The sequence below is a fragment of the Lentinus tigrinus genome, assembly GCF_003813185.1.
Source record: "Lentinus tigrinus ALCF2SS1-7 unplaced genomic scaffold L226scaffold_7, whole genome shotgun sequence".
Lineage (NCBI taxonomy): Eukaryota > Fungi > Basidiomycota > Agaricomycetes > Polyporales > Polyporaceae > Lentinus > Lentinus tigrinus.
The window spans coordinates 1,448,190-1,473,072 of record NW_027137916.1 but is presented as its reverse complement, the minus strand read 5'-3'; the positions used below and the strand labels follow the sequence as shown (position 1 = coordinate 1,473,072).

Genomic DNA, 24,883 nt, shown 5'->3' with positions numbered 1-24,883 from the left:
AGACGATGATCCTTCCTGTGCTTCGCAGAAGTCACCTGAACACCCGCCACTTGGAGTGCGTGGATTTACCAGAAGATGCTAGACGCGAGATCTTGGAGGCCGCGTCATCCTTGCACCGCCAGGCCTGCGACTCACAGCGGAAGTACGCAGGAAGAGTTTCGTGCCGGTGACCCGCTTGCATACAGTATGCAACACTCAGCAGCGGGTTGCCAGCGGTGGTGAGTAACGTGCACACTGTCGAAGCCTTAGGTACGCCACAAAACTTTGTAGTGCGCACATGGATGCGTTGCTTTCTCAACCCTGTCCGATTGCATTCGAAGCTCACGGACAACCTTACAGTGTTCCGCCGAAACCTTGCTGCTAACAGGAGCAGTGTGGCTCCCTTCCCCGGATCCTCGTCTGTCAAGTGAGCGGGCACGCGCCGCGAGACTGACAGTATAGCCCCGCGTTGAACACGATCGCCACTCTCCCCTTGGGCCACATTCAATGCGTTGCGACGTGAGCCATACCATATACAGTAATGTGTCACGGTCCTACCTCCCGACTCTGAATGACGAAGGACGGGGCAGCTGAGCTCAAATACCGTACCGGTAAGTGGCTGCATTGCGGCCTCATGTACTACTGCAGCAAATGTCGGTGTAACTGGCCTACTACGGTTGACAATCAGGGACCGAGGACTTTTCAGCGTTCAGGCCGCAGCTACGGCGCGTCAACTCCGCACGCTATGCGACGCAATTACTCTGCAGCTTGTCGAGGTATCGTCATGAAGGCGGGGTTCGGGTTTCGGTACTCGGGAGAAGACGCAAACCCTCGAGGAATCACCGTCCCGAGCGCCCTGTACCGTCGCCCGGTGCTGCCGTATAGGTCGCGCGGCAGGGGCAATCGGGAACAAAGGATCTGCTTCCCGCCCACCGTCCGTGACGTACCGACTCTCCCGCATTGCTATCAGCGTCCGTGGGACGTGAACTTTACTCAATCCTTGCGTAAGTACCTCCTCCCATCTCCCGCCGTGCAGCGCCCGACGCTGATCGTCATCTCTCACGGCGCTTCCGCGGACCGCGATGACAGAATTTTGCCTTGGCCGCGCCTCTGTTCTGTCTCTTCCGTGTTAGACCGGACTCATCTCACACGACGCCCACAATTGATACACATCCAGCCACAACGTGTTTTCCAGGTGAAGGTACGCAGCGGTGGCGCACGAACTAGAACTTCCTCTCGTACGCTAACCCCTCGCTCGTGATTCAGGTCGCGTCCTGAACGGGCTTGGACGCGCATCCCGGACGGACGCAGTCCCTTCGTCTTCTGCAGATTCGATCATTGGATCTCAGGCTTACCAATGCCCATTCGAGGAATCGCTGCGGCACCATCACAGCTCAAAGGGAGTGCGACGATCCTCCCGTTTCGTCCCATGCCGCCTTTAGCCATCTCATGACGTTAGAGAAGCCCGAAGACCCAGCATACGTGCCACCCGCCATTGCGGCCGATATCAGCAGCAGCGACGAGTGGCAACGAGGTTCTCTGTTGCGGACGGCTCTTGGGATGCTTGGGATGCAATACGTGCTGCGCTGCGTGGCGTACGTGCGTTCCCCATGCGCCCGCCCAAGTCCTTCTACACGGAAAGGCACGAACTCTAGATTGCGATGCTCTCTTGGATATGTCGAGTTGCAGGCTCACGGTGTATCTGTTTCTCACAGCCCTGCCACATTTCCCCGACCGACACTCTCATGCCTCCCTCGGGGCGTGGGGAGACATAAGACGCTATGACGCGGGCCGCGTCAGCTGCCGCGGTCAAGCGTCGCCATCGTGCAGCGTCAATGAGCCCAAGAATGCTTCGACGATGCGATTGACAAACTGGGGTGAGGTCCTGTGGCGCAAACTTGCGCTTCCGTTGTTCTCTGCCGGGGGACCTCCACTTCGTTGAGGTAAGCCGCCGCCATACTACAGCTTCGATATGGACGTGGGGTCCTGTGCGCATGTGAGTACTCTCGTCCGCACGCCACTGTGTATCTCACGCATATCTCCCGGGCCAAGGCGTGACCTACGCGCCTCTCCCGCGAAGCGTAGGTTTCCTGAGATCCGCTCCTCTGCGTCAGAAATAGGCGTGGCATAGCTCCCTGAAGATCGTACTTAGACGGCTGCAGGAGCCTCCGGTATCTATATCGCTTTGCTCCCGGTCAGAGGCGAACAGTGAAAACTGACCTGGATGCAGTAACTCGTATGCATACGCCAATCTACTTGACAAACGAAGATCCTGGCTTACTCACCCCTACTGCAGATCGCCCACGGTCAGCCACGATATGGCCATAAGAGGACCCGAATCTCAATGGTGTATGCTTCCCAAGCCATCAGTACCGTTTGTCGGTATTGGCGTACATAGCGATGTATACTCGTGGAACCTAGTAGTAGCATACCAAGCTCATCATACCTTTGAAACTCCTATGTTCCGGCCTATGTCGGAGAACTGTTCGATAACCAAGTACCAAGTCTGCGGCGCGGGCCTGAAAACGAAGCGGGGCAGCCCCAAATCCCGGCGCCTTCATCTCCTGCACTCGAAAATAGCCCCCAAAAGCTGAAAACTCTCGAGCCGAGCACGTTCTGAATAGCACCTCACTGGAGCATACGTAACCCCCCTCGCGCCCACCGAACACCTGAACACCTGAACACCTGAACATCTGAACACGGCCGGGCCACCGCGGAAGCATTTAATAACACTCGCGAAGCCGTGCGGACTAGGAACCTAGAAGTCGTGCGCGCGCGTCCACGGCACCGTGTCCGCGAAACGCAATCAGACATGCGACAGCCCGAGGAGACTCGAGGCAGGCAAGGATTCAGATCCAGACGGGGGCTGTGGCTATTGATACAAATTGTATTCGCGGGGCAGGGGTATACGGACATGCCTAGTACTAACGCGCTAGTTACTCTGGGTGCCGGAGTAAGGGACTGGGACTGGGGTGGGAGGAGATGGAGAGAGAGAGATAGAGAGGGAGAGCAAAACGGGGTCCACGGCCGGCCGGCTTCGTCAACACGAGTCCGATAATCCGTAATCGCGAGGAGTCCGAACGACCATGATATAACCCGGTCCATGTAACCCCCTCATGCAACGACGACGGACTCCGGTAGATCGAGCTGGTCAACCTCGTCCACCTGTGCGGCGGCGGCGGCTAGCGGTCGACGACGAACAGGAACAGTGAAGCGTACGTCTTTGCGACCCGGTCGCTTCAATAGGTACGTCTGACCATCCCTGAGGAGGAACGTCTCTTCTCCAGGTGGTGCCTCGTCCTTTGAAAAGCCGAACATGCGCTCCATGGCGACGACACGCTCGAAGGAGCCTCCGATCCATGGCAGGGATGGATTGGGGATAGCCCATAGCTCGAACTTGAAGGGAGAGTTGACAGGCAAGCCAGTACGGGTGTTGATGAAGTCGAGGCAGTACTCCCGTGCCTCAAGGCAACCGGGGAAGAGGCGGATGGAGTAGGAGCTGTGTGGAATAGGGCGGAGGAAGACACCACACTCTGACCCAAGGGGCTTAAGCTGTACGGTTACTGTGAGCGACACACGAACATACCAAGGAATGGCACACATACCCCGGTGATAGTACTGGAAGGCATAGCCAATGCTTCTCGTGTCTGCTCCATGACAACCTCGTAACTTCCTCGAGTGTTTATGTGGATGGCCAACTGCTCGTCCAGCCATGTCTCTAGTTTTGCACGAGCTCCACTATATCTTGTTGTCCCTAACATCATGATGTCGAAGTCGTTGCGCGGTTCGAAGTCGGGGAGTTGTTTCCGCATGATCTCCATACAAACATCACGCCAATTATTGCGAGTCGTTATGGTCGCAGTAGATCCTGCCACCCCAGCGGAAGACCGCGCAGAGTGGTAAGGGGCATACCGGCTGGCGCCCTACCCACAAGGTCAGTTGATGGATGCAACTGCGGCAAAACGGACGACATACCTTGGTTACAGGACCACGCCGAGTCGACATAATATATCGTGAGGAGAACCGTGTTGGCAGAGCGCACAATAGGAGAACGCGAGAGAGCGTGAAGGGAGAGGAGCGAGTGAGGGAGCGAGGGGGAGACGCTCAAACCAAACCTTCTATCCGAGTCGCACAAACCTGTTTGCTGACATAACACTCCATAATGCTCCTTAGATGCCCACGTGACTCTCATTCCTATGCGAGTACTCATCGTATGACGCGAAATACATTGTGGATGTTGGATCGTGGTATGCAAGTACATACAAGAGACGAGGACTGGATATAACTTCCTAACTACCGCAGGCGCGCCGGTACAACTGCACTTGAGCCCCATACATCACAAGGTGATAGCCGGCGGCGTAAGCTTGCGCCGCTCATGCTCATGGTAGTGGATACTGGGCGGGGGAGGAGTGAGAGGAAGAGGGGGAGGAGGGCGCGACGGACGGGTGCGAAAGGTGTGAAATGGATAAATATCTATTCGGAATTGATGGGGCTTGAATCGCGAAGCCCTTCGCGTTGCGGTTGGTTCTGCGCTTCTGCTCGACGCTCGTACACCTCTTTGCGAAATAATTTTAAGGGGGAGGAGAGAGAGAGAGCACAAGGGGAGGGAGGGAGATGATAGCGGTCGTCGTCTCGCGTCGGGAGTCGGAGAGAAGAGGAAGAGAGGAAAGAGATAGTACAAGGAGGAAGATAGGGGCAGAGCGGGACGGGAGGGAAGGGGAAGCAAGGCGGAGGAAAGGGGCCGGTATGGATATAATGACACTGGTGCGAGGCGAGCGGGAGGAAAATGGTCAGAGAAGCGCGGCGGAGAGGTACAGCGTGAGAGAGAAGAGAGAGAGGATAAAACTATACTACTGGAAACACGGGTGGAGAGACAGAGAGAGAAAAATGCTGATGATGATGACGATGCAGCACGAGCAGGGACTGGTAATGCAACGGACCGGGAATGCAGCAGATACAGAAAGATGTGTGGGGCGATCTACACGAGGGAGAACTTCGGCGAGCGAGGAAGCGTGTGGAAAACATCAAGACGACGTCGACGCGGACGCATTGCACAAGAGAGGAGAGCGGAAAGTGGAGAGCAGAGCCATATTACGCATAAGCCCATGAACGAAACCATAATGGTAGAAAATGGAAATGTGGGTGGAATGCTACATCGCGGATCGTCCATTACGCTTCTGTCCGTTGTGTGGAGAGGGAAATGGGGTCGGGAGACCGAGCCGAGGATGGGGAGCACAGCAAGAAGGAAGATGGGGCATACGGGGGCATAATGTGGTCGTGGCGGGGCGCATCAGAACGTGACCATGGCATTGTTGTCGTACATGTCGCTTTGGCCCGACATCTTCCACTCGTTGGGGAGCATAGGCGGGTGGAGCTGCAGCGAGCTCATCGGAGGCGAGTCGTCAGGCGGCATCATGGGCGGGTGCAGGTACGCAGCAAACAGCGCATCCGTGTCGTCGTTCTGGACCATCGGCGGGTGGAAGAACATCGGCGAGTCCTCGCAGTTGGGGAGCATGGGCGGGTGGACGTAGTGAGGCGACTGGTCCGGAGGGAGCATAGGAGGGTGCCACGAGCCACCGCGGAGCATGTTGAACGACGAGTACGGGGTGTAAGGGAAGTCAACAGAGGAACGCTGCGAGTGCGAGGCCGACGACGACGCCGAAGTGAACGAGTCCGCATACGACGAGTACGAGACAGCAGATGAAGGTGGCTCAGAAGCGGAGTCGTTGCTCAGCCGTCGACGCTTGCTAGAGCGCGACTCGGACCCCGATTCCCCGTCTGACGTATCGCCCGACGCGAAGGGCAGCGCGTCGTTCGGGATGCTGTACACTTGCGACAGGTAGTCGGGGTGATACGGTCCCGGGTAGAACGACGAAATGTTTGAGCTGAACATATGACTGCTGTACTGCATCTGGTCACTGTGCGAGCCCAGAGCACCCATGAGCTCGGACTGCATCGACGACCGGTAGTCCATGCCGCCGCTGTTGCCGTTGTCGTTGCCGTACGAAACCTGAGTGGAGGAGTCCGGTGCGAGCGTCGGCGTCGACTCCGCATTGGGCGAAGCGCGACGGCTGGCACCAGGGCTGGCCGAAGGCGGCGTCTCCGACGAGCCGTTCCCAACCCCACGGCGGGCGTCATGACGGGCACGTTTGCGTATGACGTCTGACTTCATGGAGATAGGGCGAGCCGAACCGTGCAACTTATAGCTATATTGGCCGTCAGTACTCGGGATCCTATTACATTGCGGTGGAACGCTTACTATAAGCCGCAACTGCAGGCGGGTCGGAAGGCTTCCGTGAGCGCTGGAAGAGGAGCTTCGCGAGAATTTTACTCACGCATTACATACAGTCTTCCCCTCATCGTCCTTCCGCCAAAGCGGAGTTGCGGTCGTGTGGCAGTTGTAGCATTGTGCTGTAGAACCTTGTGAGAAACGTGCAGACAATGGAAGGCGGCTCAGTGCCACTCACCAACGACTTCCTGTGACTCCTGACGAGGAGCGGCTTGGGCGCGACCTTCGCCGTGATTGTTACGCATGCTCTTCGGGCGGGGGCGCTTGTGCTAAGAACGTAATATGTCAGAACAAGTTCACGCAGTGCCGAGCCTAGACAACGCAACATACGAGCTTGCAGTACAATCCACACGCGTTGCAGTTGAGCTCGTCGTTCAGGCCACGACGCCACAGGGGCGTATGTGTGGCACCGCAGTTCGAGCACTCGGCCTTGACGCCGCCAGGGGCGGAATTGCTGGTGCTGTTTTGCTGCGAGGAGTTCACCGGGGTAGCACTCGGACCAGTCGAGCGAGTGCTCACAGACTGCGTGCGCACGCTCAAAGACGGCCGCTTGCTAGTGGTGGAGGTGGTTGTGTTCGCCCCAGGGCCGGAGTTGGGGCCGATGCGCGACGGCGTGATGGTGCGAGGGACGACGTCCTCCACGCCACTGAGCGCGGAGACGCTGCGAAGGGCTGCGGATTTCAGCATACTCTCGTCCTCGGCGACGGGCTCTGCCCGAGCGGCGTGGGGAGGGTACGACGCGTCGGCGGTGGCAACCTTCATGTCAACGTCTTCCTGAGACTCGAGACGGTCGTTGTTGCGCGCGTCGACGTGACTGTAGCCTCCAGAGGACCAGCCGCCGGGGCTATCTGCGTTGAGGAGCTCGTCGAGAGGAAGCTCTATCGTGGGACGAACGATGCTGAAACCGTCGTTGTTGTTCGTGGAGGCGACGCCCTCGCCGTAAGTCATGGGATTCGAAACACTGGGGGAGGGGAAGAGGAGAGCGGCAGGGCCGAAGTCGTTGGAGAAGAGGGAGGGGAAACGGAGGGAAGCGGCGTGGTACATGTCTTCTTTATTGTGGGCGTCGAGCTTCGTCGAGGTCTTGCGGCCTCGTTGGGTAAGGGGTTGGTCCTTGTCGTCGGAGTCCTTCATGGAGTTGTCCTCCACGGCGGTGGTGGAACGAGTAGCCGGGCGTCCGCGCTTGGCTGTGTCTTTGAATTCCGGGGAGGGCTTCATGTCGGGCTTCTTTGTGGTGACTGCGGTCGCGACGATGGACGCGGGCTGGTCGATGGAGAAGGTGAATTGCATTCGGTGGATGGTGCCAGGGCGGACGTTCTGGCTAGCCTCGCGCTCACGCTCCTTCTCGATGGCGCGTTGCTGGAGGAGCTCCGTCGAGTGGTTGCGGCGGAAGTCGGGCGCCTGGAGCTCCTCGATGCTCCTAGCGACGAGTTAGGGGATGTGGGGAAAATTGACGGGAGAGGCGGATGTGGACGACGACGCACCTGCCCTTCTCCTTGTCCAGCTTGTCACTCATGCACTTGGACAGCTTCTTGAAGTCGCGCTTGGACTTGGCGTTGTCGCTGTCGACCATGAGGTTCTGGAGGTGCCATAGCCTCCAACTGAGATTCTCGAGCCGCTGCCCCTGCTCCAGGAAGCTAGCGACCTTGGTGCAGACCTTTGGAAAATTTTCGTCGGGGTTACGGGGGGAGAGCGGGGTGGACGAGGATGCTGCGCACCTTCCAGGTCTTGGTCAGAGAATCCGCATCGCTCAAATTGCTGAAGGGGACGAAGGATTTGTTCCCCTGGGGAGAGGACAAAGAGGTGAGCAGAGGCGGGGGCAGGGCGCATACAGCGAGGACAGACTTTGAACTTGAGATTGAGGATGGAGGGCATGGACCGGGCGTTACGGGAGCAGGAAGAGGAGAAGCAGCGATAGGCCTTGGATCACAGAACGGTTATAGGGCAACCTCTCCCGACCAGCGCCAGTCTCGCACTCGGAGTGCACAGCTACTCCGAAAAATACTAATAAGCCACGTTCCATTCATTATCCTCGTCTAATCCGCCTTGTGACCCGTTACAAGCGTCCTACAACCACCTTCTTACCATCTCCAGTAGCCGTTTGTTACCCGCTGTTACCCCCCGTTACCCCGCCCTTATCCGCCACTCCGTACCGAGAACTCCGTGCCATGGCGGCAAATGATCCTGCCACGGTCCGTGACCGTCGGCTCGCCTGTGCCTCACAAATCCCCAGCGAGCGGTTCTACACGTGTTGTGCACAATGATTACTCTTTCGGCGTTCGCTGCACGCGGTCCCAATGAAAGGCACCATTTTCCGCCGACGTCGCCCCGGCCGTCCAGCGCTGGACCATCCCCCAACCGGCAGGTGGGAGCTTACCCGCCCCCACAGTTCGCAGCTGCCATAGCGAGCCGTCTTCAACACCATCGCAAACTTCGCCCTTCTCGAGAATCAGCCACACGCACGCACCGTCGCGCCTTCCACCACCTTCACATCCACACACCGTGTACGTCCAAGAAGCCCCGGCATCGTCGCATGTACGTCGACCACCGTGGCTGCCATCACTGCCGGGCTCGCCACCTCTCACCTTCTCCACGGCGACGCGTTGGAACAACACCGGCTGGCTGATCCATCAACGCGGTCGTCTTCTTGCACGACTGATTGCAGCCACACTTGCCATCTTCCTCTGTCTCACTCCGCCTTTGAATTCTGTTCCGAATTAGGTCGGTATGACTTAGTGCATACGCGCCCGAGCCACTCGGGCTCGTCCCGACAGGGCGACACAGGGCGAATCCCCACAGCCTTTCCGTGCCGTGGCCCCCGTAGAGAGCGCCACCATCGTTGACCCGGACATCACTCGTCCCCAACCGTCCTGTCTGGAAACCCGTCAGAGAACGCGCATAGAGAGAGAACAACGGATGACATATCTCATCCTCCCGTCACGGGATGCCGAGGCCTGCACCAAACCTGCCTCAAGGCTGATCGCGCCATACAAGTCCTGCCGGAAACGGAAATCAGTGCTACCAAGCCCTTTGCCCACAGCGACACGCAGCCCGTTCTGATGAACCTCCTTCAAATGAATCCTGGGAGTTCCCGAGTCCACTGATCGCGGAATGCCGCCTGTGCCGCGGTCTGGAGGACCTGACCTCCTGAGTCCTCGCCATCACCACTTTACGTCGGGGTCGGGGCAGTTTTCGACGGTCTAGAGCCCCGGATGCATGGATGGGATGGGGTGTTCAATACGCGCGGGAATGACAGACGGGACGGAAGCTTTCTAGAGGTGCGGCGAGGAAGAGCTGGGACGGAAAGTTCAGTCAGTCAGGGTCGCACTGAAGAGACGCTCCGTGGTAGTCCGTGGTACATGACTTACCCGCAGTGTCCGCATCCTCAATCCTGTCTCTTCCGCTGGACGTTCCGAACGGACGCCACGGAAGGACGTGCAGCGGAACCCCACATGACCGCCTCGCCAAGGAGCCATGTACAGCGCGTCTTCCGACTTCTCCACACCAGATATCATACATGGACGCTTGCAGCCAATGGTGGCGTACCGCTATACCGCCCGATTGCGGTCGCTGTGCTCCGCGAGCGAGGGTGTTGGGGCCAATCAGAACAGAAGCCCGCGCGCGGACAGCTATGAATGGCACTGTGAGAGGCTGTTTGTCGACACGGACACGACCTCTCACCAGAAGCCCCGCGTCTCGTTCGCGACGCGAGGCAGCTGACGCCGCTCAGAGGTCCGTTGGGCGCAAGGACATCCCAACTATCACCCATTCGCGGCTAGTCCGCCCCCTGCTCCACAACACAAGTGCGAACGTTCAGCAGGGCGGACGCGCGCAGACGGGCCCTAGACGGCACCGCCATCAACGAGTGCCCTTTTGAGATCCGGCGGCGTCGCGGTTGATAATGGGCGATCCCTGGCGATCCCGAGGAAAACAGGCGTGGGCATGTACGCGGTGGCGAATTCACGCGTGGCACGCAGTGCGGGGAACGTCCTGAAAGGAGATCTCGTCAGTGCGTAGCAGAGATCCAAACGCGAGATCATCGTCCCAGCGTATCGCTGTATCGGCCAGATACAACACGATGAAGCAACGAGGCTGAGAACCGGCGCTATGTAGACGCTACGCGGCGGGGCCTCTCCATGCATACAGTACATAGGATCCACTTGTTCGTTTCCGCCCGGGGGGGCAGGCGACGATGGCGAGCCGGTTGCGCATGCGTCGATCTGGAGTTGGATCTCAGAAGCAAGTGACCACGCCGAGCATTGCAATTTGGAGGAGTTCAGTACGAATGCTAGTGCCGCCTGCAGGCAACGATCGAAATCTTCGTCGCTTCCACGGAGAGGGCGCTGCAAATTGACGGGTGTTCCAAGGCACGTCCGGTGACACCAGAGACATGGTGGGCGTTGAGTTCAGGAAGCCAAGGGAGCATGAGCTTGGCAGCGATGTGTCCTGGAAGGGCTTTGAGGGCGCATATGAAGCGCGGGACTCGACCCAGACTCGCACCCCAGATCCAGCTCAGAAGTTGCTTCGAGGGAGGGGCATACGCAAGCGTTCTCTCACGCTCAGCGGGCGAACGAGTGGCGGATTGTCGTGCATCGGGGGGCCCAGAGCCCGCGAAGTAGCACAACGACTACTAGAACGAGTCGCGGAAGCGTCCTGGGACGGTTCCTGCGAAGAGGTTACGTTAGCTGCATAGGGCATATATGTGGCTGGGGCACTTACAGAGGGCGGGAGATGAGCGGCCCGGAATGGGGTTCTTCGGTGATAGTCAGATGGTCGGGATCGTGACTATACCTCGAGGTGAGGTGGGAAGTGCTGCTCTCAGGACTGTACCGCTAGCGTCCAGGGGGTACATAAAACGCTCGCCCCGTGGCCGACAGGGTCTGCACCCGAACAGGACCGCAGCAGTACAGACGGAACATGATTCACAAATGGACGGCGACATACCACGTCCGCACGCTAGACCAAGTATTCGGCGTTGCAAATGGGAACCGACAGATGGAGCAGTTGTGCAGCATACCTCGGGAAAAGCATTAATCGTATATGCCTAGGAGCGATGTGTGCGTGGCATTACGCGTCACTACTCGTTTGCAAGTGCGAAGACTTGGGCGTAAGCTTGTTGCCCAAATGAGAGTTAATCATCACTTACTATTCAAAAGACAGCTGTCTCCCTGTCCGGGTAGGTGTATGCGCTTCACGATGTGACATGTAGCATGGAGAGGGCGCCGGGTCTTGCGAGACAGCGTGGTGGGGGAAGCGCTATGAAGTCAGATATAGCCAGAAGACAGTTGACACAGTAAAGAAAGGGATTTTAAGGCGGCTGATCCTGTCGCGGATGAATAGAGTCACGATGTCATCGACGAACAACTGTGCGGTGGCGTACTACCACTTCCTCAACTGGGCGTCTCGTTTGCCATATCCGGACGACGTATCATCCACGTGATCGTGAACCAGTTCAGGGCCGGTCTGCTGCAACTCTGACGTCGTGAACCCTACCGACGCCATTTAACAACTTCACCAACCAATCGACTTTGAAGATGTACTATAATTATCACAGCTCAACGTCAACATCGAGAACTTGTTATGTTATGTTCTCTCAGCTCGATCGTGACTGTCTGTATGCGCCTTAGACTTGCGACGACGAGCATGTAGTAGTCTTCAAGTTTGCGAAACCACTAAGGTGAGTCATTCCTTCCTACGTTCCGGGCTGACTTCTTGTCGCATCAATTGTGCTGGACACTGCTCGTTTCTTCTCGCTGAATTGGTAGACTTGACTAACGCGTGTATATACCCAGCTGGACACGGTCTCTTACTGTGGCTGACGCTCTCAGGTTTCTTCAATCTCACGCGTGTGCGCCTCTAGATCGCGGGAGCTTTCTGGTCTACTACTCGGGTAGTGCAAGGTGCCAATTTCCGACTGGGGCTTTTCCAAGAGCGTTCAGCTTTGAACTGCCATGCTCATACTGACCACGATCATTTAGAACACCAATTTACGTAGCCCGCCAGTGGGGCCTCAGTTCCAGGAATGCTTATTGCATAGCGCGACGACCTCCTGCACGTTTCAGCTTTCAAATTTTCAGGGATCGCGCTGCCATGCCCCGGCCTGGAATGATGGGTAAGCATTATGCCAATGACTTCATACAAGCTGGGCAGCGTCACTGAAGCTATTGTTTTGCGTCTCCCTGAACGCCTCAGGTTGCCGGTAACTGGGGTGTTCACGGAAAACAATGTTCCGGTCCCGGGGTGTTGGCTGCCGAACGGCGTCGGCCTCCCGAAACGTAGCGCCAGATGCATCATGCACGCCAGACTCGCATTTCGATGTCTCACCAATGACCATGCAAAGTCTCCACAGCGAGAGTAGTTGTTACTAAGCCAAGAACGCGCGTGTCGATGGTCACAACATGCATGTACGTAGACTAGCCCCACAATCTTCACGTCGACCCTCTACGTACATAGCTAACGCCCTAACGGGATCATGCAGAAGTCGGCAACTTTCGGAGGCGCAGAACAACACCAACGGTGAATACGGCCCGTGTCTCACGACCGCGGTCACCCGACGTCATCTGCCCTGCGCCACAACGGCATCGACTCAAATTTTGTAGCTCGCGAGCGCTTGTAAGCGATGATCTCGACGGAGGTAAGTAGGAGCTGAAGATCCTCTACAGCCTCTTGGAGCTACAACAGTGGCCGACGTTCTATCTGAGCCACACAGGTGTCATATGTACGTATGCAACATATACCTCCGACTCGCACGATAGCATATTCCAGTTCGTGAGGGCCCGACATTCGGTGCCGTGCCGTGCGCCACCACGGTCGCCGAACCACACTTGTGACTTTGCGCGCCGCCGCCTCCCGCCTGTCGCGACCCGAATTATCTTTTCATGATCGAGTGTGGTCATTCCCCCACATATTTGCGCCTCAAGATGCACAGTGCACGGTATCATTCGTTCAAGCGAGCGCATAGTTGCCGGGTGGCGGTCCGGGAGGTCGAATCACTAACTATGACGGCACGCCTAACAGACGCGAACCTGAAGAACCATGGTCACAGGACTCCACGCCTCCCCGCATCGGGGTACGACGAGCTCGGGTCAGCTTTGTTGCACCCCACCCCCGCCGCCAGGCCTGCCGCGATAGCGAGCGTCGCGCTCCCCGACGCCGTGTATAAAGACCATCTCGGCGACATCCCACATTCTCGTGCCCTCATTCGGGACTTCCCTACGCGCTTGCACGACCTCCTACGGCCTCTGTCACGCCCGCCCTCGCTGCTGGACTCGTCGCTTGCATCAACTCGACATCCGCACATTGTAGACTAGAGGCTGCCCACTATGGTGCTCGCCGGTAGACGACTGTATTATACCATCAACTTCGTCGCAGGACTTGCGATCTTCTTGTGAGTGACAAGCCTTCCTTTACGTCCACTGGACCTCACGCCCTCGCAGTTTCGGTTATGACCAAGGCATGATGGGGGGTGTCAACACGTCTCCTGACTACGTTCGTGTGATGAAATTGGGCTACTCAACGTAAGTCTCAGTTCTCAGTCCTTCTCCACACAGTGGGGAGTAACACCCCGTCCGTTACGCGTAGATACGAGGGCCCCTCGGAAGGCTATGTAGCAACAATCACGGAGCCAACACGGCAAGGTGGTATTGTCAGTATCTACTACTTTGGTACTCTGTTGGGGTGCTTGATGGGCGGCGTCCTCGGAGACAAGTGAGTTAAGTTGACGTTGCGCTACTTTACTGCAGCTAATGCTCTTCGACAGGATTGGACGGATTAGGACCATGCTTGTGGTATGACTTCTGCTGAGCCTTGGCGTTTAAGTGGGAACTCACATCTGCTTCAGGGAAGTTTGTGGGTTCTGGTTGGGGCGGCTCTCCAATGCTCTGCACAGAACATCGCTTGGTGAGTCTTGGTGATCGTGCCACCACGCCTGTCTCGCTAATGGCCGCGCTCAGGATGTGCTGTGCCCGCGTCATTAACGGTATTGGTACCGGTTACCTCAACGCCATCGTGCCCGTATGGAGTGCGGAAGTTGCCACACACACGTCCCGCGGTGCATTCATTGCGAGCGAGTTTACGCTAAACATCTTCGGTGTGGTCGTCGCTTACTGGCTCGAGTTCGGCCTCGGCTTCGTTGGAGACGGCACGTCGCAAGTCCGGTGGAGGGTACGTAAAGGATGCCTGCACTGCGCCGCCGCTCGAGGCAGAAGACTGATCAAGCTTGCCTCTACAGTTCCCGATCGCATTCCAGATCATCCCGGTGTTCGCGTTCATGGTAAGTCCCTGATCGAAGTAGTGCCCGGCCCCCACCTGTCTAACCTTGTCGTCAACTTAGGCATGCATCCCATTCATGCCCGGTAAGCAGTTTCATATCCGAGGCCCGCGATGATCCAGTGCTTACCTCAATCGTCGCAGAGTCTCCCCGTTGGTTGATCAAGATGGGCCGCCTGGACGAAGCACGGGAGATCCTTGGCCGCCTGCGTTCTGAGGATGGCACCATCGAGGCTCCACAGGCACAGCGCGAGTACGATGACATCCTGGCGAACGTCGCCCTCGAGAAGGAGCACTCGAAGCGCAACTCGTACATCTCCATGTTCTTCGGTCTCCACGACGGCGGCCTGCACGTCGCTCGCCGGGTCCAGCTCTCCGTCTGGCTCCAGATCGTCCAGGAGTACGTGTTCGGGGTCAATTTGTCGTTCCATTGTGTCTTCCAACTGACTCTCACGCGTCCAGGTGGGTTGGTATTGCGGCTATCACCGTGTACGCCCCGACCATCTTCGCGGAAGCCGGCTACAGTGCGCGCAAGTCGCAGTGGCTGTCCGGTCTTAACGACGTAAGTGCCCCTTGCTCTCGCCCATGGAAACAACTCCTTTGTCCGCCGGGCTTCTCTCAGACTCTGCGCACAGAATGCTTATCTACGCGTCTCTGCAGGTTACGTACATGCTCAGTACTCTCCTTGCTGTGGTCACCATCGACCGTCTCGGGCGGCGCATCGGTCTCTGGTGGGGCGCAGTTGGCCAAGGAATCTCCCTTATCCTCGCCGGGGCGTTCGCGCGTCTGCTCAAAGACCACCCCGACAAGGCCGCGCAATACGGCGGTGCTGCCGCGTTCTTCGTCTTCCTCTACACCTTCATCTTCGGGGCGACCTGGCTCACGATTCCCTGGGTGTACCCGACGGAGACCTTCCCGCTCGAGGTGCGCGCAAAGGGCAACGCTTTTGGGGTCTTCGGCTGGTCGATCGGCAACGGCTGGCTCACGCTGCTCAACCCGATCATGTTCAACGCGATCGGGGAGAACACGCTGCACATCTTTGGCGCGGTCAACTTCCTCAGCATCCCGCTCGTCTGGGCGTTCTACCCCGAGACGGCGAACCGCACGCTCGAGGAGATGGACTACCTCTTCATGAGCAAGAGCCCGTTCGTGTGGGACGAGGAGGAGAACTTCCGCCGCATGAAGGAGGAGGCGGAGCGCAACCGCGCAGAGGGCCGCTTGGCGCTGCCCGATTCCGAGCAGAAAGTCGACGACGCAACCCCGACGCCGCCATCGGAGATCATGGACGTCAAGGAGAAGATTTGAGCTGGGTGCGATGCTGGTTCTCTTCCAGAGCTTGGTCTAGTACCGTGTGTATCTATGTTCACTTGATTGCTGTATTACTAGAATATGAAGTTCGGACTATAGCGACGGCTGTGCATGTACAGTGAGAACCAAATGAGGAGTCCTTCAGGCTTCAACCGCATCACTCACTACTCATGATATCGTCTCCTTTTGAACAGGTGTAGTCTTGTTACGGCCATGCTATTCTTTGTCTTCTGATTTTCGGTCATCGTACAGCACAGTGGTCTCCGAGTCGCATCGTCGCTCGAATTCCAGTATCGTCCCTACCCGAAGAGTGAACGCTTCCAGGCACGATGAATGTTATGCAAACCCCCAATTGCCAGTTGACAAGCCATTATAGGACCTTCCTATGGACCCTCGCTCCCCGCTCCCCCGTGAGGATAGAGGAGGGCGAAAGTCTCTTGTCGTCCCAATCCCCGGACCCACCTGAGTACTACCTTCACAACGATCCTATTTAGCCTTACACCGTCTCCTCAATGGACACCTTGACCCTTGCTTATATCGCTCTGTGTATTTCATCGAACGGAGGAGTAGTCCCGTGCGTGTGTTCTTTTTCATTGCGGGGCGACCCACAGTATTGACCATTCTTATGACCTTCTCGAAGCACACGCTGACGCTGACGTCGCTCGACGGGGTCGGGTTCGGTCATGGGCGAAAGTGTTGGTGAGTCGTTTCCGCGCATTTGATCGCTTCTGGGAGGCTGACCCCAAATACTATGGGTGTCAAGTCCGGGCAGGTTCTTTGCGGCTGCAGAGCTCAAGGCATTTCTGGCCTACATCGTGGTCCACTATGACATCAAACTTGAGGGGAAGACTCGTCCGAAGAACCTTTTCTTCAGCATGGGTACGGTCCGTCTCCGTACGGGAAAACGCCAGGTGGAAGTTCTATGATGTGAATGACAGGTCCGGGTACTGATGCGAAATGCAACGTAGTATCCATGACCATAATAGTAGACATGGTTGATTCGTTAAGGCTGCCTCCCACCGAGCGTCCGGACATATGACTCCACAGCGCAGCGAGTGGGTTCGTCCATCCATCGGAGAGAAGTGGGTATATGGGTACACGGTAACACATCGGGGACTGATATACATCTCATCTACTTGTCCGACTCTACACCGACACCGGGCAGTCTGCGTGAGGGAAGACGGTCTGCGCAAATTGAATCATCTCCCAAGAGAGGTCTATTCCTCTCGGAAACCCAACTCGCGCGACATTCAAATCTCGCAGAGGATGCGGCCTGTTCGGGTATGTGAACCCGTCCAGAGCGTCCTGCGCGAGCTCCATCTCCGGGAGGTGTAAAGTACGAAGGCGTGGACAGTTGTACGCGAAATGCACAAGGGACGTGAACGAGGCGCGCTGCTGCTCGACCGTGACGAACTCCAAGCGGAAGGTCTCAAGGTTTTGCCAAGACTCGGCGAAGGAGCGGATGTCTGAAGAGTTGTAGGCAAAGCTGAAGACATCAAACTGCAACGATACGTCGCGCAGCTCGTGCAAGGAAAGCAGCGGCTCGATCAGCGCCCAGAGGGTGCCGGCCAGGGTTCGGGGGTCCTCGATAGTAGCGAGCCGGGCATGGAACTGGATGGGGTCTGGGGTAGAAGTCGGTTTGTGGCACCTGATATGAAGTTCGGTCAGGTTCGCATATTTGTTCGAAATGACCCTGAAGAGGATGGTGCATTGCGGGGCCAGCCGAACGGAGTCAAGATGCGCTGCGTGGACGGATAACGAGCGAAGGTCGGGCAGACATGCATTATCAAGGAAGGCTCGCATGGGTATCCACAAGCCTTCGAGTACCAGAACGCGGACGTGGTTGAACGTGAGATCCACGGGGGTTGCTATTGTGACAGCTACGGATAGGAGCTCGAGATGTGGGAGGTTGGAGAGCGGCTCGAGGCCATGAGCGGACACGTCTGGGAAAACGTCGATGTGGGCCGCACGTACGTGTTTCTGGCTCCGCAGGGTGCCCAGGTTAAGCGAAGATAGGCTATAGATGTGCACATGCTCCAGCTGATGAGTCAATGTGCAAGCCTCGTCAAATACCTCTTGAAGTAGGCCTCCTCCGATGCCGCGCACGGGAATCGACAGGGATAATCGGCGCACGGAAGGGGAGATGAGTTGTAAGACTCCTCGTCCAAGGTTGTCCCGAGATCTTCGCACGGGTATGTCCTCCAGACCAGGGCCGCTACTCCATAGAGATGATCGAAGAACAACATTCTGTAGCCGAGGGAGTACTGGATCTCCATGTAGTTTAGGCATGATGTTTGTCCAGACGGACGGCTGTCTGCTGAAGGGACAAATCGTGATAGTATGGACTCGTGAGGCGTACAACTGAAAGTAAGACCAATGGGGATGGGTACGTTGGTCCTCTGGAGAGGGTCCCGGATAGATCTAATCGACAATGGTATCAGTTCCTCGTGTATGTGTTGAAGGTCGCGGAATCTGCTTACATAGACGCGATCCGGAGTCTTGCTGTGAGTTGTAATTTCCAGTGTAATCCCCAAAGCAGCTAACAACTGGAGCAAAGGTTGGTCGCTCGGGAGACAGCTCCAGAGGATGTTAAGGGCGGGTCGAGTCCAATTTTTACAGGTAAGTGCGGAGTGCAAAAGGGTGTTGCGAGCACTGGCGATGTCTGCTTGATTGTCGTAGTGCTCGGGGTTGAAGTACGAGAATATCTCGAGGACAATGTCATGTACGTCAGAGATAGATTGATTAGCCATGTTATATGTCCGCAGCAAGAGTCAAGCAGAAACAGCGTAGCGTAGCTCGAACGTTGGGCAACATGCACTTGGGGCGCTATTCAACTCCCGAAAACCTCCGAAGGTTCGGGCCTTCAACTTATGGTCCGCGATTACATAGATTGGCGCTGGGAGCTGTCGGGGTATCTTCGGTCTTTGAAAGCCCTCGACCACGCAGAACTTGCCCTCATATTGGACTCAAGCGGAGGACGCGTAAAGAAGGCGCAAGCAGGGCGGCGTATTGAAGACCGCAACAAATCCCTGTATCAAGATCTCGTAAACACCGCGAGGGGAGACGGTAAACTTGAAGGCCGGTGCACATCTGGTGAATGGAAAGCGACCAAACGCGCCTTCAAGCTTTGAAGTGCGACTCGGGTCTTTTCGCGATAGCTACAAAAAGGTGCTACCATGACGAGCAGTAGGAAGTCCCCCTCAGCTGCACTACCCACGAGACTGCCGACGTCGTGGTCAGTAGAGATTCTGAGTCTGCTTGACGTGGGTAACTGGCCCTTGGCAAACCTGCTCCCGGCCATCATGGACGCTATGCAAACTAACCGATTCCTCCGCGACCTTCTGACTTCCACGTTGAAGGCTTGTCACTCCGTTCTATTCCCATCACCGTGACGGCCGCAAGAAGGTGGAGAACTTGCAGGCGACGCTGATGGCACCACATGACTGTGACCGCATGGACGAACCCCGATAACACTGCTTCGAGCGGTCGAGCGGAACAGCGAAGACCAGAGCGTATATATGTGGCACATCGAGTGTTGATCGACGTCTCGCCACGCTCGAGGTTGGGGCAATGGCGGCAACCCTGGTGCGACTTCTAGCAGCGAGCTTCGCGCTGGCTACTCTGCTCCAGGATGCGAATGCGGATACTTGGTGAGTACGGCTCGGCTTCGGCGTATGCTGAGCAGGAGGATCTGACATGGGCGAACAGGTGCGGCAAAAACTACATGGCGTCCTCGCCAATCGTGCCACCGGGAGGTCAGTTCCCCACACCTGCGACGTCCTCGAAGCCTCTGTTGGCGCTGCGCTGCGCACCGGTCATCAAACCCTACCTTCCCGAGGACGCGTCGTCCCCCGCAGGCTTCCTGATCGACACACCCGTGACCTTCTCTGAAGTCGTTGGCGCGGTTCCCATTGACCTGCCAACGCATGGCTCCAAGGGCACCCTCGAAGTCACGGTGAAGGTCGGCGGACGTACACTCGCGAAAGGTCCTGTCGCACTTAATGCGACGAAGGCGGAGCTGCCCTTTTCCTTGAAGAGCCTGGAACCACAGGCGACCCCGTTCGATGTCGAGTGCTCAGCCACGTACAGTGCGCCCGGCACGAAAGGAACCCCACAGACGTTCTCCGCCAACACCACACTGTCGTATCTCCCAGATCCTCCGGATGGCCGTTCGGTGACGAAGATGGACTTGCGCACGGGCGCTCTGCTGGCTAAGCCTGCAACGGGCAAGGACGGAGCCTACGAGACCGTCTTCCCCATTGGGTTCTACACTAACTTTGGTGGTTACCTCACTTCAAACGTGTCTGTCATTGACGAGATCGCTGCCCAAGGCTTCACTGTCGTAAGTTCCGCGCGCATATATGCAGCTTGTATGCTCAACCATGTTCCAGATACACCCTATCCCTACATTCGACAATCTCACTGCACTCGCTGAGGTCATCCAGCGCATGGAAGAGGTCGGCATCTACCTGATGTACGACATGCGATGGTATGTCGCGCGTCATTTGCATTTTGAAGACAGCCAACAACCCTCCCAGGACGTACATGAACAATACCGCTGTCACCGAAGAGGTCAATCGTGTGAAGAACAGTCCTGCACTCCTGTTATGGTATACCGGAGACGAACCGGATGGCACGTCGGATCCTCTGAACGCCACCACGACCGCCTACGATCTCATCTACTCGCTCGACGGATATCATCCTGTCTCGCTTGTCCTCAACTGCGAGAACTACTACTGGACAGAATACACGGCAGGAACAGATATCGTCATGCAGGACACGTATCCGATCGCCATCAACGCAACATTCTCGACCGTATGGGTATGTCATGCACACTCACACAAGCTTCCTATAGTACTTACATGCATTGACTGACAGGGCACACCATGCACGCCGGATTATGGCGATTGTGGTTGCGACAACTGCAAAGGCGAGCTCGACGACATCAGCACCCGCATGGACGAGTTCGCCGAGCGCAGATTCATCGACGGTTGGGATCGTACGAAGGCTATCTGGACCGTTCCTCAAGGTTTCGGCGGGGACTCGTGAGTTATGAATAGTAGCCTAAAGGTTCAGCAGGTTGCTCATCAGTGCTGCCGGCAGTTATTGGAGCAGAGAGCCTACAGGGAAGGAGTTCGTCGTGCAGAGCGTGCTCGGGATCAACCACGGCGGCTTGGGTAAGTCGATCCTGCCACTGGCCCGCTATCTATAGGCTCAAAGCTGACTGTTGCATACCCAGGCGTCGTTTCATGGAACGCACCCACGACCGACGACATAACCGCCTCCGCCTCCACGCTCGCACAGTCACTTGCCGCCATGAAGGACTTCATCCTCAATCCGGCCGCCACCTTCGCCCACGTTGCCGCTGCGGGCGTTGACGTGGGAATGTGGACCGTTGGTGCGAAGACACTCGTGCTTGCCACTAACGTTAACTATGCCGAGGCGAAGTTCGACTTGTCTAGCACTGGACTCGCTGCGAAGGCGCTCTTCGGGGTGAAGCAGGTACTGGACAGTGGTGCCAAGATTGAAGGGCATGTTATGACGCTCGAGAGCGTGGGCACCGGAGGCTTTATTGTGGGATGAGTGGATGTTGTGCCTGGTGAGCCCCTCGTATCAATTGATTTGAACGTTGGCAACGTTGTGGCGAATATGCGCCCCGCTAGCCCTGTGGCGCGCACATGAACACCACTTCAACCCACTTCCGAGCTTGTTGTTCCGGGGCGACTCGCCTTGTATGCGACAACGCCCATCGTACTTACGCAGCATCCCGGGCTCATGCGGCCAGTGAGGAGTATTGTTGCGCCGCACAGCTTCCACGGCAGTATAAAAGCGAGTGCTAGCAGGATGTCTGGTCGCTATCCCTCTATCCGTCCTTCCAACTCCTCTCAACTGTCACGCAATACTCAAAGTTTGACGACGATACCAGAGATAGCTTCGAAACTCTGGACCATCGTACGTTCATCGTCTTGACTGGGTGTTGCATCGAGATCCAGCAGACTTCGAACACCTTACGCGCCAACTTTCCTCTCTTCACGACGGTCGTTCACAAGTACAACCCACCATGGCCTGGAGTGGAAAACCCTGGATCCAGTATGCTCGAGCCTTCATTGACGAAGGTCATGGCATGCCGCTCTATCTCGCCAAGTGCGGTCGCGCTATGGCAACTTATGGCACTAGTATTGCTGATTCTTTGGTACGGATCGGCGACGTCGGCGTTTTTGATGATGACGGCGGCTTCGACGTCTTTCTCAACTCATTGCCTCCTGGAGAGCACGCGGATCACGTTCCCAATGTGACTATCCAAGAGGTCGACCCTCGTCTCCTGTGAGTTTGTTTTGCACCATGTTGTCGACCTTGGGTGACCGATCTGTGAACAAAGAAAGGAATATACGGTCCGCAAACATGATATCGAGGCTTCTATCACATTGCACGGGAGAGTGGAGAGCAAAGTGCTCGATATCGCATCATACAAAATTATCGACCATATCCAAAACCACTTTGACGAGTGGCACGAGATCATCAACAATCGTTATGGTATGGACAAGGAGGTTTGCTTCGTCTACGGCACAACGACTGCATCCTCAGCGTCCCTTTCCGTTGTTCATCGGAGTGTAGGCAACTCTGATTCAAAGTATGGGTTCCCTTTCACGCAAGAGGCGCAGCCGGCAACCCCGTTCATCCGGGTCTACATGGTCTCGAAAACTGAAGACAAAAACCCGGATCATCCGCTGCATTCGTTTATCGCCGACGCATTCAAATTCGAATATGATCGTAAGTATTACAGCTGACGAGATGAGATACCGTATACGAAGCTTACATGGCGAAGCCATCCAACGGTCGTGGAATCCTGTCGAAGATTTGATCGCTTACATCCAGTGGAGGCGGGTAAGTTATCGGCCTGGTCCACGTGCCTATTCCACTGGGCTGTGAACATGGTTACTGACCATGAATGCAGGACAAGGAAAGAAGGGACAGTCTCGCCATTGCTAGCTACCAAGATATTATGTGCATCTTCGAGGTAAGTCCTCCATATCCGACGCAATAGTGAGCAGTCTATGACCGGGTGTGGTGTTGCCAGCATGGAGTTCCCTCAAATGTCTCGTTGACACTGTGGCGCGAGGATCGAGACATTTATGTGAATGAGCACGGAGGTACGTGTCATGACATTGCTTCCAAACGGACTCGTCAGCTCTATCGCACAACCACTCACAAGTTCCTTGACAGTTGCGACCATTCGTCTTGATCAATTGACAAGTCCAAGAAGTCAATCCCATATGGCGACTTTCTTAGGGATCTGCATACGCAAGAGCCTATTGGCTCAAACCCTTAGGGAGCGGAGGGTTCCTGACGCTTCGAAGAGGGGTTGGAGGAAATGAGAATGATATGTACTTCGGTGTCTCGGCCAGGCCGGAGATCTTCGCTCAGGGAGAGTAACACCGTAGTTCAATATGGAAATTGTGATGCTGCATAAGGTACAATTATCAAGTGCGTACAATAGACTCCAAGTACATACATAGCGGGATAAAGTACTACTGGAAACATATCAGACACGATGATTGAACCAAGGGAAACAGGAAAACATGACAGCAGCAGAGATCAGGACCAAGAGAGGCTAAAAGGCAATCAAGAATGAGTAGTGACTAGTCTTCTGTCAGATCAATGACATCGTTTGAACCGCCGACAGGGTGGCGCCGGGAGGTCCCAGGTTCCTTCTTGACGGTCCCGCGAGTGGCAGCCTTCTTCCTCTTCGCTCTCTCGATCCGCTTCTGGGTCTCGAGAAGACGTTTCTGAGAGGTAGATAAATGAGCATCAATGAAGTTAACTAGACTATGTATGCACGAGGGACGTGCCTGTAATACATTCAAGTCGTCTTCATCGTCGGAGAGTTCGATGACGCCCAAGTCCTCAATCGCTGTACCAGGCTCGGTCTTCGGCCGCTTAGCAGGGCGATCATCGACCGAATCACTAGCGCGTCTTGTCCGTGGCTCCTCCTTCATCGGAACGGGAGATGGAGGCATTACCCCTTGCGCCTGCAGAAGAGCTTGTGGGGCGTCAAGCCAATGATACTAAGGCTCTAGGAATGGAGACGAGTCATACCGCGCGGTCTGTATCGGAAGAGAAAGGTCGCAACGTAGCCTTCCGACAGATCGATAGGTTCGCGATGGCACAAATACCGGTGTGGATGGTCGGCGACTCTCGACCCCTTGCCGAGGCTACGCAGCGAACGCTCTGATTCGCATCAGCCACCCTAGCGTAAAGAGGTCAAGGACGTACGTGACATTATGAGCTCCAGCCTTCTTGCTTCTCTCGTGGACGGTTCCGACTGCACTGAACGTCGCAGGCGTGAATGGAACGACGGTGAAGTGTTCATGGACCCGGCAGACGGAAACCTGGATCGTACCCAGGTCGGCGTTACTGAACATGTTGTTCAGCAAAGCGTCATCATCTTGTGTTAGACGTATATGTCAAGACGAGGTATATGTGCATAATACAGGAGAAAGGTGCACCTGATGTCCGGAGGTCCGCGAACTGGAACGGCTGCTCGATGTCTGGGCCCGTTAAGACTCCCGCCACTTTGCCAGTGACTCCAGCACTGGACGCCTGGGCATGTGAGAGGCTCCGTCCATCCAACTTGAAGGTATACTTCAGCCAAGTAGTCTTGACGTTGTCGCGCCAATGGATGACGAATTCCTGTGAAACGCGAGACGTGAGTACTTGAGTAGGAGACCACCATGTCGACTGGGCTGCAACAAGCCCCCCTGGCAAACAGAGATCCCGGAGTACCTATAGAGAGACATAGGAAGCTTACTTGCCTTCCCACTCTCACTAGGTATGAAACAAGCTATAGTCTTGTCGTCTCCCTCGACTTGCGTCTGATACTCGGGTAAAGGCTCTCCGTCGCAGGTAATCCACACCTCGTAGCCTTTGAGCTGCATATCGTAAGTCTTGTGCGAGATTTGAGTTCTCGGAATGTCGGTAGTTGTAGACTGGGTGTAAGCAGATGGGACAAATAGTATGTTTTGTCTTGAGGTTGTGGAAAGA

General features: G+C 56.3%; 10 protein-coding genes across 10 annotated transcripts; 5 read left to right on the top strand and 5 right to left on the bottom strand.

The window, feature by feature from the left end:
* The first annotated feature begins 347 nt into the window (after nucleotides 1-347).
* On the top strand, nucleotides 348-1,404 carry L226DRAFT_364879 (uncharacterized protein). Its single transcript, XM_067674250.1, has 3 exons — nucleotides 348-983; nucleotides 1,069-1,180; nucleotides 1,246-1,404. Exons 1-2 carry the CDS (start codon nucleotides 551-553, stop codon nucleotides 1,110-1,112), a joined length of 477 nt encoding a protein of 158 aa, XP_067537877.1. The 5' UTR covers nucleotides 348-550; the 3' UTR covers nucleotides 1,113-1,180; nucleotides 1,246-1,404.
* Nucleotides 1,405-2,836: 1,432 nt separating this feature from the next.
* On the bottom strand, nucleotides 2,837-4,071 carry L226DRAFT_483785 (uncharacterized protein). Its single transcript, XM_067677028.1, has 3 exons — nucleotides 3,955-4,071; nucleotides 3,585-3,902; nucleotides 2,837-3,531 (listed from the first exon to the last, which is right to left on the bottom strand). Exons 1-3 carry the CDS (start codon nucleotides 3,982-3,984, stop codon nucleotides 3,094-3,096), a joined length of 786 nt encoding a protein of 261 aa, XP_067537876.1. The 5' UTR covers nucleotides 3,985-4,071; the 3' UTR covers nucleotides 2,837-3,093.
* A 1,198-nt stretch (nucleotides 4,072-5,269) lies between these two features.
* L226DRAFT_569489 (uncharacterized protein) lies at nucleotides 5,270-8,140 on the bottom strand (the record flags this gene model as incomplete). The annotated part of the gene is made up of 8 exons (XM_067684313.1): nucleotides 5,270-6,185; nucleotides 6,239-6,250; nucleotides 6,315-6,390; nucleotides 6,447-6,537; nucleotides 6,599-7,685; nucleotides 7,750-7,922; nucleotides 7,984-8,049; nucleotides 8,111-8,140. 8 exons carry the CDS (start codon nucleotides 8,138-8,140, stop codon nucleotides 5,270-5,272), a joined length of 2,451 nt encoding a protein of 816 aa, XP_067537875.1.
* A 1,048-nt stretch (nucleotides 8,141-9,188) lies between these two features.
* L226DRAFT_364806 (uncharacterized protein) lies at nucleotides 9,189-10,245 on the bottom strand. The gene is made up of 3 exons (XM_067674249.1): nucleotides 9,947-10,245; nucleotides 9,634-9,894; nucleotides 9,189-9,559 (listed from the first exon to the last, which is right to left on the bottom strand). The coding sequence occupies exons 1-3, from the start codon at nucleotides 10,032-10,034 to the stop codon at nucleotides 9,435-9,437; spliced, it is 474 nt and encodes a 157-aa protein (XP_067537874.1). The 5' UTR covers nucleotides 10,035-10,245; the 3' UTR covers nucleotides 9,189-9,434.
* A 3,067-nt stretch (nucleotides 10,246-13,312) lies between these two features.
* Nucleotides 13,313-16,000, top strand: L226DRAFT_483779 (general substrate transporter). The gene is made up of 11 exons (XM_067677027.1): nucleotides 13,313-13,652; nucleotides 13,702-13,782; nucleotides 13,847-13,972; nucleotides 14,025-14,052; nucleotides 14,106-14,164; nucleotides 14,218-14,428; nucleotides 14,496-14,537; nucleotides 14,598-14,619; nucleotides 14,678-14,933; nucleotides 14,996-15,095; nucleotides 15,194-16,000. Exons 1-11 carry the CDS (start codon nucleotides 13,588-13,590, stop codon nucleotides 15,836-15,838), a joined length of 1,635 nt encoding a protein of 544 aa, XP_067537873.1. The 5' UTR covers nucleotides 13,313-13,587; the 3' UTR covers nucleotides 15,839-16,000.
* Nucleotides 16,001-16,466: 466 nt separating this feature from the next.
* On the top strand, nucleotides 16,467-16,767 carry L226DRAFT_569487 (uncharacterized protein; the record flags this gene model as incomplete). Its single annotated transcript, XM_067684312.1, has 2 exons — nucleotides 16,467-16,540; nucleotides 16,614-16,767. The coding sequence occupies 2 exons, from the start codon at nucleotides 16,467-16,469 to the stop codon at nucleotides 16,765-16,767; spliced, it is 228 nt and encodes a 75-aa protein (XP_067537872.1).
* A 26-nt stretch (nucleotides 16,768-16,793) lies between these two features.
* L226DRAFT_533300 (uncharacterized protein) lies at nucleotides 16,794-18,598 on the bottom strand. The gene is made up of 2 exons (XM_067680428.1): nucleotides 18,322-18,598; nucleotides 16,794-18,262 (listed from the first exon to the last, which is right to left on the bottom strand). Exons 1-2 carry the CDS (start codon nucleotides 18,589-18,591, stop codon nucleotides 16,988-16,990), a joined length of 1,545 nt encoding a protein of 514 aa, XP_067537871.1. The 5' UTR covers nucleotides 18,592-18,598; the 3' UTR covers nucleotides 16,794-16,987.
* Nucleotides 18,599-19,278: 680 nt separating this feature from the next.
* On the top strand, nucleotides 19,279-21,663 carry L226DRAFT_364724 (uncharacterized protein). The gene is made up of 7 exons (XM_067674247.1): nucleotides 19,279-19,491; nucleotides 19,550-20,183; nucleotides 20,233-20,330; nucleotides 20,380-20,662; nucleotides 20,720-20,886; nucleotides 20,945-21,018; nucleotides 21,081-21,663. Exons 1-7 carry the CDS (start codon nucleotides 19,412-19,414, stop codon nucleotides 21,422-21,424), a joined length of 1,680 nt encoding a protein of 559 aa, XP_067537870.1. The 5' UTR covers nucleotides 19,279-19,411; the 3' UTR covers nucleotides 21,425-21,663.
* L226DRAFT_364725 (uncharacterized protein) lies at nucleotides 21,664-23,349 on the top strand. The gene is made up of 6 exons (XM_067674248.1): nucleotides 21,664-22,165; nucleotides 22,221-22,612; nucleotides 22,668-22,726; nucleotides 22,797-22,859; nucleotides 22,920-22,992; nucleotides 23,066-23,349. The coding sequence occupies exons 1-6, from the start codon at nucleotides 21,903-21,905 to the stop codon at nucleotides 23,215-23,217; spliced, it is 1,002 nt and encodes a 333-aa protein (XP_067537869.1). The 5' UTR covers nucleotides 21,664-21,902; the 3' UTR covers nucleotides 23,218-23,349.
* Nucleotides 23,278-24,876, bottom strand: L226DRAFT_559352 (uncharacterized protein). Its single transcript, XM_067683293.1, has 6 exons — nucleotides 24,655-24,876; nucleotides 24,349-24,532; nucleotides 24,116-24,287; nucleotides 23,939-24,054; nucleotides 23,692-23,882; nucleotides 23,278-23,628 (listed from the first exon to the last, which is right to left on the bottom strand). The coding sequence occupies exons 1-6, from the start codon at nucleotides 24,775-24,777 to the stop codon at nucleotides 23,482-23,484; spliced, it is 933 nt and encodes a 310-aa protein (XP_067537868.1). The 5' UTR covers nucleotides 24,778-24,876; the 3' UTR covers nucleotides 23,278-23,481.
* Nucleotides 24,877-24,883: the final 7 nt, after the last annotated feature.

Excerpts from the sequence above, each read along its gene's own strand:
- L226DRAFT_364879 (XM_067674250.1), top strand. The coding sequence starts at position 551 with ATGACGAAGGACGGGGCAGCTGAGCTCAAATACCGTACCGGTAAGTGG. Across the intron at positions 984-1,068 it reads GAACTTTACTCAATCCTTGC|AATTTTGCCTTGGCCGCGCC; the intron begins GTAAGTACCTCC and ends CCGCGATGACAG.
- L226DRAFT_483785 (XM_067677028.1), bottom strand. The coding sequence starts at position 3,984 with ATGTCGACTCGGCGTGGTCCTGTAACCAAG. Across the intron at positions 3,903-3,954 it reads GGCGTGGTCCTGTAACCAAG|GGCGCCAGCCGGTATGCCCC; the intron begins GTATGTCGTCCG and ends CCTTGTGGGTAG. Across the intron at positions 3,532-3,584 it reads CTTCCAGTACTATCACCGGG|CTTAAGCCCCTTGGGTCAGA; the intron begins GTATGTGTGCCA and ends GTAACCGTACAG.
- L226DRAFT_364806 (XM_067674249.1), bottom strand. The coding sequence starts at position 10,034 with ATGGGTGATAGTTGGGATGTCCTTGCGCCCAACGGACCTCTGAGCGGC. Across the intron at positions 9,895-9,946 it reads AACGAGACGCGGGGCTTCTG|CTGTCCGCGCGCGGGCTTCT; the intron begins GTGAGAGGTCGT and ends TGCCATTCATAG. Across the intron at positions 9,560-9,633 it reads TGAGGATGCGGACACTGCGG|CTCTTCCTCGCCGCACCTCT; the intron begins GTAAGTCATGTA and ends TTTCCGTCCCAG.
- L226DRAFT_483779 (XM_067677027.1), top strand. The coding sequence starts at position 13,588 with ATGGTGCTCGCCGGTAGACGACTGTATTATACCATCAACTTCGTCGCA. Across the intron at positions 14,053-14,105 it reads GGATTAGGACCATGCTTGTG|GGAAGTTTGTGGGTTCTGGT; the intron begins GTATGACTTCTG and ends CATCTGCTTCAG. Across the intron at positions 14,429-14,495 it reads CGTCGCAAGTCCGGTGGAGG|TTCCCGATCGCATTCCAGAT; the intron begins GTACGTAAAGGA and ends TTGCCTCTACAG.
- L226DRAFT_533300 (XM_067680428.1), bottom strand. The coding sequence starts at position 18,591 with ATGGCTAATCAATCTATCTCTGACGTACATGACATTGTCCTCGAGATA. Across the intron at positions 18,263-18,321 it reads AGACTCCGGATCGCGTCTAT|ATCTATCCGGGACCCTCTCC; the intron begins GTAAGCAGATTC and ends ATTGTCGATTAG.
- L226DRAFT_364724 (XM_067674247.1), top strand. The coding sequence starts at position 19,412 with ATGGCGGCAACCCTGGTGCGACTTCTAGCAGCGAGCTTCGCGCTGGCT. Across the intron at positions 19,492-19,549 it reads GATGCGAATGCGGATACTTG|GTGCGGCAAAAACTACATGG; the intron begins GTGAGTACGGCT and ends ATGGGCGAACAG. Across the intron at positions 20,887-20,944 it reads CAAGGTTTCGGCGGGGACTC|TTATTGGAGCAGAGAGCCTA; the intron begins GTGAGTTATGAA and ends TGCTGCCGGCAG.
- L226DRAFT_364725 (XM_067674248.1), top strand. The coding sequence starts at position 21,903 with ATGGCCTGGAGTGGAAAACCCTGGATCCAGTATGCTCGAGCCTTCATT. Across the intron at positions 22,613-22,667 it reads ATTCAAATTCGAATATGATC|CCATCCAACGGTCGTGGAAT; the intron begins GTAAGTATTACA and ends TACATGGCGAAG. Across the intron at positions 22,993-23,065 it reads TTATGTGAATGAGCACGGAG|TTGCGACCATTCGTCTTGAT; the intron begins GTACGTGTCATG and ends GTTCCTTGACAG.
- L226DRAFT_559352 (XM_067683293.1), bottom strand. The coding sequence starts at position 24,777 with ATGCAGCTCAAAGGCTACGAGGTGTGGATTACCTGCGACGGAGAGCCT. Across the intron at positions 24,055-24,115 it reads GCTGGAGCTCATAATGTCAC|CCTCGGCAAGGGGTCGAGAG; the intron begins GTACGTCCTTGA and ends TTCGCTGCGTAG. Across the intron at positions 23,629-23,691 it reads ACGACTTGAATGTATTACAG|AAACGTCTTCTCGAGACCCA; the intron begins GCACGTCCCTCG and ends TCTACCTCTCAG.